We start from the raw sequence: 11,732 nt of genomic DNA on the forward strand, positions 1-11,732 counted from the left end.
TGTGAGGAACATAGGACATTTTAGCCTTTTTGTTAACAAGTTCTTTTTTTAATATGTAATCTTAAAAAGCACGACTTTTGTCATTACAGATGGTAATAATGTACACTAGTAGGCATACAATCATCATGCTTCCAAATTGGCACTCAATGCTCATAAAGGATCTGAACCCTGCCTTGTTCAGTGCTAAACTATACATGGATTACTTCAGTATAACTTGGTAAAAGGATGGGCCCTGATACAGCAGATAAAACTAAAAAGAAGGTCTGTACATAGCTGCTCTATAGTGTCCTTTAACAAAACTAAACATTACAGTACCAAAACCACAGCAACTACATGGACAAACAGCAATGGCAACATGGTGAACAATTACCATATTTTTTTAAATCACCAGTTTAAAACCACAGGGGCTTTAAAAATATGTCTATGATGCCACTGTCTCATGGCACAAGAGAGAACAACTCTTTGACATAATAAAATGGTGTTTCAATTCATTTAGAATCACCTATTTTATATGTGTAGTCAGCAAAGATTAAAAAAACAGTCAGGACTGATATCTCAGCCACTCTGTATTAGCTTTGCATGTGATAAAAGTCATTTAAGAAGGCTGTCATAAGGTGCGTGAGCCCAAGTCCCAGTCAAGTAAGATGCTTGGGTTCTTCAGTCATAGTCAAGGATTTTGGACAAAAAAAAAAAAAGCTGTAGGACATTTCCTTCAAAATGTCCTTAAAAATAGGTTCTCAATGACCTCTGGCACCGTGTCCTCTGTAGGGCTGTAAAGCTCTTCTCTGCCCTGGACTGTGATGTCACAACACAACCTTTAACAGCAGTTCTCAGAAACAGACAACACTTAAACACGAAGAGGCATAAGTTATTGTTTTGTTTCAGTGAGCTGGCATGCTACTTGATTACAGGCCAGAGTGGGCACCAGAGTGGTTCCACCCGCCACTCTAAAATTACATGTTTACTTCAGTACCCGCAGTTTTTCAAATTTTATTTTTATAGCAAACAGGAGAGTGGCTGATTTTCTCTCACTGCCCCTCAGAGTCAGGATTGTAATTTGTACAGAATTAGGCGGTCGACTTCTTGGCGCCAGAATCCCAGGCTTGTTCTTCTGGTGCTTGCTAAATGTCTCAGTTTCTTGTGGAGGCAAGGCAGGGGATGAGTCCAGCTGTGTAAACAACCTCTGACATATTCCGCACTAATGCTTGCAAAGCCTCAACCCATCAGGTTCAACTCTGCCTTTTTCTAGTACATAACTCCTCTTCTTCTGCAGCCTTCATCATCCATCATTAGACATGACTTTCTGACTGCTGTGACCTCTGATATGACCCCAGGGTCAAGCCCCGGATCTGTGGGAGTCTTCCTCTCCCTCTCATGGCTGACAGCTCTCAGCTGTTTTGTCCCTCTCAGATCCCCATTCAGCTCCAAACATAGCAGCACTGCCTTCCCTGGTGGCAGGCCACTGTGTCATCATGTCTGTCTCGACAATAAATACCAGTGAATAAATACCATGAAAAAGACACAAGCCACGCTCTTGTAAGAACATCTGAGATGCTCCTCCATCTTCTGCCATCACGCTCCCAGTCTTTGCTGTCAAGTCTTCATTTGGTTTATCATTACTAAGGTATTGGAGTGTACAGACATATGATTCCAGCTGGTTTCATATTTAGCTCCAAAGCAACATCAGACCAACCCCCTATAGGCTAGTCAACCTGTTGCTTGGTAACTGTGATGTGAATCCACACCATCAACGAAAGAAACACCAACAGTTGTGTTTGTCAGCTCTTGCTCCAGCGTCCCCAGCAGAAGTCTCAACAGTTCAGGGGACATCTGGTGCACAGCAGCAACATGAAGGCTGGTTGCATCCATGTTTTCCATAAAGATTTTGTCACAGTCTGTAGATGTCTGGCCAGGCCAGAAACAACTTTATATCTACACTAAAATATGGGCTGGTCGCTTTGCTCTTTCCAAATTGGAGATGTGCTCATCTGATCCATTTTTCTTCTCCCCATTCCTCCCCAAATAATCTTCCAGAAATCTTCTAGTTTTGATGTGTGGACCTCGCTTGCATCTACTCAAACACTAAGGACAGCTATTCTATATGGGGATCACTATGGGGGAGTTAATGTTTATTGTCATGGGAATGTAGGTTTTGGGGTGGGGTGGGGGGGTTAATACCACTAGTCGACGAACTTGTGTGTGTCTCCGTAGAGCCATCGCTGTGGAGGCATGGCAGCTTCATTGAGATGGTTGCACTCATCACTGCACTTGCAGGACTGGATGAACATCACGGATCTGTTGAAGCGTTCACCATCAGGGCAGGCGAAGGTCACACTGGCAGTACGTGTACGACGAGGTGAACAGCAACGGCCATCCCTACATACACCACAGTAGTTGGGCCTGTACAGGCGAGTGCTCCTGCAGCCGGCGTAGGACAGACGGTGTGGCTCAGGGGCCTTATGTGTACGGGAGCACTTCCTTCCTTTCTGTGAAGGGAGGAAGAAGGAAAAAAAGCGTGATGTTCCAATGATAGGAATTTAGTAAGACGTTTCAGCTCTATGAGGTTATACTTGAGCACAATGGTGCTTCAAGATGTATCATAATGTTAGCACTTTAAAACATCCATCCATCCATCCATTTTCTACACCGCTTATCTGTCAGGGTTGCGGGGACTTTAAAACATGCTCACCATAACAATGCTATGCTAATGTTTGGTCGGTATGGTAGGTTTACTGTGTTAACATACTGATATTTTCTTATTAGCACTAAATGCAAAATAGAGCTGATGATGATGAGATCATTTTCGGTTTTGCAGGAAGTTATTGTAAGTATTTCACAAATTTATATGTTGCCCTGATGAAGGAACGAATTAAGAAAGTTAAGCGCTCAGCAAGGTCATGACAATTCACCCTCAATGGGACATGAACGTCTGTACCAAATTTCATGGCAACCCATCCAGTAGTATTACAAAGGTCAAAGGCTCATGTTAGGAGGATTCATCCTCTGGATAACATGAATGTATGTACAAATTTGCAACCAACAGTTTCAGAGATACTTTAGTCAGGACCAAAGAGGCTGAATGACTGACAAACCACACTGTCATCCCTAGAACCTCACAGCTAGTATTGCCAGAATGTTTTCTTTGGTTTAGCTTTGATGCTACGCATTCTGCAGAAATGCAGAGCACGCTGAGCACAGCTCTACAGTGAAAGCTTTATAGAATCACATTGCCATTTTCTAGGAATCAGAACTGCCATACCATACCATGCAGCAAAATGAAATAACTTATTACCAAAGCTCTGAGACACGAATAACAAAGCTAATCCAGTTAAGCACAGAGACAGGGAAAAACAAAATAAAGGTCAGAACAAGAGATGAGTGCCAGAGAAAGGAGCATGCCAACAATATTGAGGATTGACACTGATACACATTAACACCCACTGCAGCTCTACAAACACTGGGAGAGCACAGGGAAACAGGTGCATAACAACCCATCAGCCTCATCATGAGTGGCTCATGGCGGGAGGGAGAATGCTTCTGAGGGTGTTGTGTATGAAATGTGAGAGAGCAATAGAGTGGGCGTATCTAGTGCTCTTTAAATCACACAGCAGAGAGTGTGGCTGATGTCCACAGTGTCCCAGATTCAGTGTGGGAGAGCTGCAAACCCAACCCCCACAGATGAACAAGAGAAGAGCTTTTTCTTTGTCATGTCTCTGAAAAGTTTTATGTTTAACTGATGTTTGGTATGTCATTTTTACAGTTTAGTTTTTAAAAACAAGATGTAATCAGCGAGCTTTAGAGCTAGTGGTAGGTGGGTTTTATTACCTTTGGACAAAGCCAGGCCAGCTGTTTCTACCAATTTCCAGTCTTTGTGCTAACCTAAACTAACTGACTCTCGCTTCATGTTTACCCTACAAATATGAAAGTGGTATAACTAATGGTTTAAGCTTTAAATTACCTTCATTTATAGTGAGACAAACATGAAGTGAGTATGAAACTACACAGGGGAAATGTGTTCTAAGTCATCCCTGTCGTCACCCTGTGGGGGATGTTTCCCACACAGCAACAGAACTGCGAATAGACAGAAGGAACCATAAAGGGCTTCAGCAACAGAGATGGGTGGGGGGGTGTATACATGCCATGATATTAATACCAATCTGCTCCCTTGAAAGCAATTTAGCACTGTGGTTGGACTGCATGGTTGCGGGCCATTAGGGGGAAGACTGCAATATATGATTCAATGAGAATCTTAAAAGCACCAAAGACACTCCTCACCTTGATGGGGATAGACATGGAGCTGCAGGGGCGAATGTTGCACAGGCGTGTCTCCTTGATCAGCTTACACCGGGCATTGTCATTGGTAACACGAGAGGATACGCCCATCCCACAGCTCCGAGAACACTGGGACCAGGAAGTAGTCTGAACCACGCACTGATCTCCCACCTGCCTCCAGGCTAGGAGAGATGACAGAGAGGGCGTGTGAGGGAGAACGACAATGGATGATGCAAAATATGAAGGGTCAGAGAACGGGAGGCAAGATCAGCAAAAGTAAAGCTGAAGGGGGAAAGGGCCAGTGGGAGAGAGAGAGGGAGAAGGAAAGATCCAGAGATGCAAAGCACACTAGCCTCATTCACTGAACAGGCAACACTGACGCATAGAGAGGGTGATTACAGAGAGGGGAAAGCTGGGTGACAGAGGTATGTGCTGTGTGAGAGCAGAGTGTGTGTCTGTGTGTGTTTGAAAGAGAGAGAGAGAGAGCACTTCTGGTGTGCAAGGAGCCAGTGGAAAACAAGCCTCACATAAATGCTGACACACACGCAGATGCAGAGGGAAAGGCTCACAGTGAGGCCGTTTGTGCGTCAGGAGGCTGAAATGGCTAAAACATAAACATGATGCTTTACAGCACAGAGGAACCAGACGGTACTCTGAGGCGACATTGCGGCAGCCTCTCTTACCCGCCAGGTGCTTGTTTCCACGTTGCTTGTCCCACTTGTGTCCCACCTCCACCAGCTCGTTGCCAAGGGTGTCCTTCTCCTTTTTGGGTTTGTAGGGGTACAGCTTCCGATAAGGTTTCGGATAAGGCTTTGGGTAAGGGTAGGCCGGGTAGGGAATGAAGGGGTAAGGTGGGTAAGCTGGAGGTTGGGGTCGGCGGTGCACTGGGGGCACAATGGTGGTTCCCCTGTGGCAGTCGATGCTTAAGCAGCACTGGCCTGGCACCTTGACTAGCTGTGGAGCGGGACAGGAAGGGGACGCCAGGGGCACATCACTGGGGCAAAGGGGCACGCAGCCCACCGCTCCATCGATGCAGGTGCACTGGTGCTTGCAACCAGCACGGAAATTCTCTCCATTTTGGTAAATCCGCCCATTGTATTCGCATGAGCGGCCCTCTGCCTTTGCTGAGAGAAAAGAGGTAGATAGACATCTTGGTCAAAAATACACTGAAAAACAAAAAGATTGTGTTCAAATATGATATATTCTTCATCTAAAGAAAACACTGAAGCTTACTGAAATGTAAGTCATAGGAAGAGGCTCATATGTAAATGCATTCTTAATATGCATGATAGGTAGATAAGAATAGAAAGGCAGAGACATACTAGCTCCAGATTTATGAAACAAGCTCTATTCTTAGAGTAGAGAGGAATTTTGACATGTTTATAATGTCCTTCCCCTCCACTCTCACAGAGGGACTCCCCGCACAACACCCTGGATACCCCTCCCCTTTATATAGAAACACCCCCAAGTAAACACATGTATAAAAATACCCCTGTGCGTGCATGTGTGTTTCATGGGGTTGTTTGTGTGCACACTGAACTACTTATATAAATCCCGGAGTTGGCCAAGTTTCAGTCGCAGCTCATGAAGGTGCTCTGCTTTTGAAACGTGGCATGAGCTTCAGATCTGAAGCCCCTATCAAAGAGAAACTCCGGCCACTTGGCTTGAAAGCCAGAATCCACACCCTGAAGTTACACATTCCCTCACTCAACCCTGAGCTAAACCCCAAACTCAGCCCAGTCTAAGCCCAAAAAAACTCCCCCTGCATCTAACCCTCCAACCCCCACCCTCCCCGGTCTCTTTGAGCCTCCCCTCCACCTCTGTGGTACGTACCCCTGCAGATCCCATGGGTACGGCCCACATCATTGCCATAGTTGCACTCCAAGCCTTTATGGTGGTCACAGGGCCGTCCTTCATGGCAATCCTGGTTGAGCTGAGCGGCACACACCTTGCAGCAGCCGCAGGCATCTGGGACCGAGCTGACCCCTGGGGGACAGGACGGAGGCCCTGCTGGACACTCACACACCACCGGACAGCCAGCAGTCACCTACAGGAGGGGACATAGACTATACTTTAGGTTCATATAGTACATACAAACAGTGCATGTTCCATGTAAGGTGGAGCCACCCTGGAACCAAGCAGGACAATAGTTTGACTCATGTTACATGGATCACAGAAATTCCTCAAAGTGTGTGAGGCTTAAACATTTGCTGAATACCCAGCACTGTCCCAAGCCCCACAGGGATATCCGTAACCCTCTGTCGCCTTCCGCTTGGCATTCGCCAGGCAAGTGGGGATGAAAGGTATGTTCTCCGACCCAAACCCCCCCCTCCTCTCCTCCCACCTTCCTGCTCCTACATCTTTTGTTTCTCACACACCACACACCAGAGCCACGCCAACAACTCCAGACGGGCACTGAGATCACAGAGAGCTGCCGTTCTAACTGTCCACAGTCAGATCATCTAAAGGGATCCTTTTCTGACTCTGCCACTGTCTAAACCCAGGCCAGGTCCTGGTGTGCCACTCTCACCGCTTCAATTCAGTCTTGTGGGTCTCAGGTGGGCATGAAGTTTGGATATGACATGGGATGACAGTAGTTTTTGTATTTATAACATTTATAACATTATCATGTGGTATAACCTGGTACCTGAAGTATCCTCTAACCAAAAGAATATTAATAGTGCGCAGTGAGTTCATTTTGACCTTAAGTATATTTTTGTCTCCATTTGTATAACTGTTGGATAATATTACTGACGGGTAATTTTGGCCCTACACAGAGATAGAAGCTTACATACATATAGTTTGTCAAAGTGGTTAAGTTTTATCAAGTTAAGAACACCTTTAGACACTCAGTAACACCACTGACATATACAAGTTTGTTACAAATATTAAATGTCTCCAAACTGTGGATAAAGAGATCAAAACAGGCAGTAGTGGAATAAGTAGTAGCCAATTTGAGCTGCTTGACTTGAGTATTTCAATCCAATTATATTTCAGAGGAATGAGGAATTTCTTGAATTTCCCTTGGGATCAATACAGTATCTATCTATCTAAATATTGTACTTTTTGCTCCATTGAAGAGCTTTAGTCAATAGTTACATTCCAAATGATGGTTTGACATACAGACTAGTAGTCAGACAGACTATGAGTTTATAACACATGGTGCATTATTAAAGATATTATTAAAGAACTGCATAAAAAAGTTATAATTGGCTCTGCTTTGACCAGCAATAATCCAATAATGTAGTATAAAATACAACGGTATTGAACGCACAGGGACTATTTTTACGCATTATTAGGACTTTTACTTTATTTAAACACAGTGGAAGTAGTTTTGTGTACCGTTATCCTTGACTATCTTGATAGTCACTATGCTTAAGACCCTCAAAAGCATCTCTCAAAGACTAGGAAGGAAACCAGCAAATATCACCACAGATTCTCCAATCATTACAAACACTGAGTCATGTTAGGTGAAAGGTGAATGTGTGCAATCGTTACGTTATTTATCACTTGTGTAGAGGTGAGTAGAAGGAGGAGTTCAACAGACTATTATTTACACATGCAATACAGCAAAAAGATGGATAGAGGATTAGGGCATATACAACCGACGACAGCAGCTCAAATCCGCCGGAGCTGTTGTCACAGTAGACTCCAGACACGTGAGTCTTTATTCCTCTGTGTTTACATGAAGCTGCGACAGAAAATAAACTTCATACACCTACCAAGCCAACTGTCACCACTTGCAACACTGCAAATAATAGCAGTATCCCCATTGCTGTCAGCCGATTCACATCAAAGAAGAGAAAACGTTAAAAAAAAACAACTTTAAAAAAAAAAAAAAAAAACAACTTAAGGCACAGGAAAATAAATCCTTCACCGGCTCAAAAACAATAGCTTTTGTCCACAAAGGTTAAATCCGACATGCTCAATGATCCTCAAAAGTCCCCCATCACTTTTAAATTTTAATCGATCAAAGTTTGAGGCTAGTTTTTATATTGGCCCCGTGCTTTTTATGGTAACCACGCCCACCCCAGACCTCCTTTAACCAATTAGGAGGCAGGCGCGCGGCTAAGGTAATCCAACTGGGAGGAAAGGGGCGGGGCTTGGATCTCCAACAGGGAGAGCTGAGGTTCGGGGCGGGGGCGTGGCCAAGCATGAATGCAGTCATTCATAAAAATTCAGAATTACTACATTCCAAAGAGGACCTGGCTTCTCGGTGTTTATTTATTTATGTTCGAGCGAAAATAATATTTTTGATGCTTTAAAGTTCTTTTCACACGCATACTTCTGTCCGACTGCTGCTTTGTGAAAAGTAAAATAAATATACTCAGCTGCTAGTCTGTGCTACATTAATACTGGGAGCAGCCATGGAAAACAGCTAGGAATTTCCTCACCCCACTTTATAAAAATACTTTCAGACAAGAGCTGGACAGATGAAGTACATGTACAAGGAGAGCAGAGTGTTCCTTGGAGCAGCCTATAACAACACGGTTGAGTGATAGTGATGTTGAAAATGATTAAGATAATCTTCCGTGCAATTCACTGCTCTCTTTTCCTCTCTCCATATCCTGCATTTATCCCCCACATCCCTTTTACCTACTCAGAGGTTCCCAGGCCACCTTGCTCTGCACACACACCCACACACGCACGCACGAACACATGCACACACGCACACATCCAAACTGCTTCTCATGTAAACAAACAAGAAGTTAGTTCATTTGGCTTTAAGTTTTCGTTGAAGAATGCAAAGCGGAGGCGAGGATCGCCTGTATAATCTTCCTGTCATCCCCACAGACTTGCACACACGGAACAAGCCATCTGCAGTACCTGAGCAGGTGTCTAACATACACATTCATAATGTATGTGAAAGGGTTAAACACATATATTACATTTATGTTCTCTCAAACTCACTAACTTAACATTAAACCTTTCACTGGTGACACCAGCACAGATAGTGGGCTGCTTGTTGCAGTTCAGTGAGAGGGATTGTGGGTGGCTAAATTGTTGTTTTCCCTTGCAGTTTCCCTAAGAGCTATCATTAAACAGACAGATGCCTGTAGTCATTTGTGCAAACAGGGAACATATCAAACTGCCTTATAAACCACCTCCTGCTCTCAGCAAAATGGATCACATGTAAAGTGTTGCATTCAGTAGTGCCGCACAGATATGCATCTACTGAACACCTGCACACACCTCTTGCAAGCATACTCACATTTTCATAACATCGGCTCACCACAAAAGCACTTTGCACAGACATACAAAACCTCACCCACGCCAAGCTCCATTTTGTGCCCTTGTGTAGCCATTATGTTTTCATATTGCATTGAGGTCACAGACCTACGCGGCCAATTTTCTGAAGAATACACCGAGAAAGTTGCCTAAAAGCTCTACCAGCAGTTTTCCCAGAATCCTCAAATACTCTTCTTACCATCTGGATGAAAGAATATTCTATTGCACAATAAAAAGATTTTTAAGTGATACAGAATGTGTTGTTTTTCCAGAAAGTACAACAAAACAACTCTAGAAATGCCATGCTCACAACGACACAACATTTGCTGATTAGAACATATCGCACAGTGATTAAAACCGCTGAATGATTGTTGAGATATTTATTCCTAAACCACAAATGTGAACCTGATGGTTGTGCCAAAGCTAAAGTCGGCACAAACGGCAAGTCCAAACCAAAGTCAGTAGCTTATGTTCTGCAAGAACCGTAAATATCTGTATCAACTTTCCTGGCAATCCATCCAGTAATTGTTAGATACTTGTGCAACAGACTAAACATTTTTAATCCAAATTGAAAAGTCTGAAATACCTTCAGAATAGCTGTAAGAGCCTTTTAGGTTTCTTTTTTTGCTGGGCAACTATTTTTCAGCAAAACAGATGCTGCGACTTGAACGTAATGGTAATACTCAAAGCACCACCTGTGGCTAATACACATCATACATGCAGTACTCTGCATACAGGATGTTCTCTCTCTCACACACACAGAGGCCTACACAGAGAGCAAAATTATGTATTCACCAAACTTCCATCCTCTTCCCACACAATCTGTCTCTCTCTGTCAGTGCGCGGAGGTGATGTAACAGGCTCGTGTAAACAAACCAAACTCACCGAGAGAAAATGAAGAAAAAGCACTGGATCCTGTGTGTGTGCATGTGTTTGCTCCCACCCTCACAAAACACGCTCATACAGAGCTAGAAATATGTTTTTGTTGTATTCACATCTAAGTTCCATTGACTCATCAAAGAATGTGTCTTTTCCACTTTGGTCTCGGTGGCTTCCATCCTAGACATAATAAACAAACATGCAGAATTTCCAACTCCAAAGTAGAGGCATTCATTAGTTCTTGTGAATACCAGACGCTGCTACTGGGAAGTTGCCCTGCGCTGTGACCTTTACATTCTGAGCCGACAGCCAGCGTCAACTCATAATGGTTAAAGTGACACAAGTCTGCTTGAGGAGTTCACTGGAAACCCTCCTGTCACGACTATTAGAAAGTCAAAGGGACGATTGGAGGCGCAGGATAAGGGAGAGGGTAACGGGCAGGAAAGGGCTGGCAAGCGACAGGTGAGAAACAGATCAAACCTTCAAAAACAAGTCAGTGGAAATAAAAGGTGGACGGACTGTGGGTAAGGGAGAGAGAGAGGTGTGAGGCATCCGCAAACAGAGCCTTGGAAATATAAGAAAGTAGATACAACAGAATAGGAGAGTGAGGTCAGTGGAACAAAAGCGGCTCTGATTCTTTGCCACAAACGGCGTGAGTCAAGCAGAAAAGTGTTGGTTTTGACGTGAGCAAAGCTTTGTGTGTCTGTGAGAAAGAGTGTGTTTGTACATGAGGGGAATGGAAGTGGACAGGAGGCGCAGAGGAAGACAGGTGTGCAGTGTTTGTTTAGGAGAGCTCCTGCCACACCTGCTGCGACACTCCTCTCCCTCTTTATACACAGTCTGCAAATACACACATTAATATGACTGTAATATGACTGTGTACACACACACACACTAGTGAGTTTATGTGATTTCAGGAAATTAAAGCTGGATATGAAATTCAGTAACTCCTTTTTTAAAATGTCTTTAGCCAGAAAGGTTTATAATGTAAGAGCAGAAACAGTCTGAAGATCCCTCCTCTGTCCACTCTAGAAAATATAATGCTGGACTTATTAGATGCAAGGAAACAGATTTGTTTGTTATATGAACACTTTGTACTGTCTGAAAGTTATTAAGGCTGGGGGCTCTTGTAATTTTTCATAGTCTGACTTTTTTGGCAGAGAAGCAGAGGGTCATTTAGTCTTTTTTTTTCTCATCTTATATCTAAATTGCTTCCTGTCTCTGTTTTGCTTTTAACTGTCAAATAAAAATAAAAATGCCAAAATAATAGTCTTTAGTTAATAGTCATATACTTGCAGCATGCTTCATAAAGGTGCATTGTTCCATATACAGAGGACAAATACTCAGGGTGA

At 43.6% G+C, this 11,732-nt stretch overlaps 1 protein-coding gene across 1 annotated transcript; it reads right to left on the minus strand.

Moving 5' to 3' along the window:
* Window positions 1-26: 26 nt before the first annotated feature.
* On the minus strand, window positions 27-8,279 carry si:ch211-106h11.3 (CCN family member 1). Its single transcript, XM_046415507.1, has 5 exons — window positions 7,995-8,279; window positions 6,106-6,319; window positions 4,956-5,396; window positions 4,276-4,454; window positions 27-2,486 (listed from the first exon to the last, which is right to left on the minus strand). The coding sequence occupies exons 1-5, from the start codon at window positions 8,043-8,045 to the stop codon at window positions 2,181-2,183; spliced, it is 1,191 nt and encodes a 396-aa protein (XP_046271463.1). The 5' UTR covers window positions 8,046-8,279; the 3' UTR covers window positions 27-2,180.
* Between the last annotated feature and the right edge of the window lie 3,453 nt (window positions 8,280-11,732).

Source organism: Scatophagus argus, chromosome 16, assembly GCF_020382885.2.
Source record: "Scatophagus argus isolate fScaArg1 chromosome 16, fScaArg1.pri, whole genome shotgun sequence".
Classification (NCBI taxonomy): domain Eukaryota; kingdom Metazoa; phylum Chordata; class Actinopteri; family Scatophagidae; genus Scatophagus; species Scatophagus argus.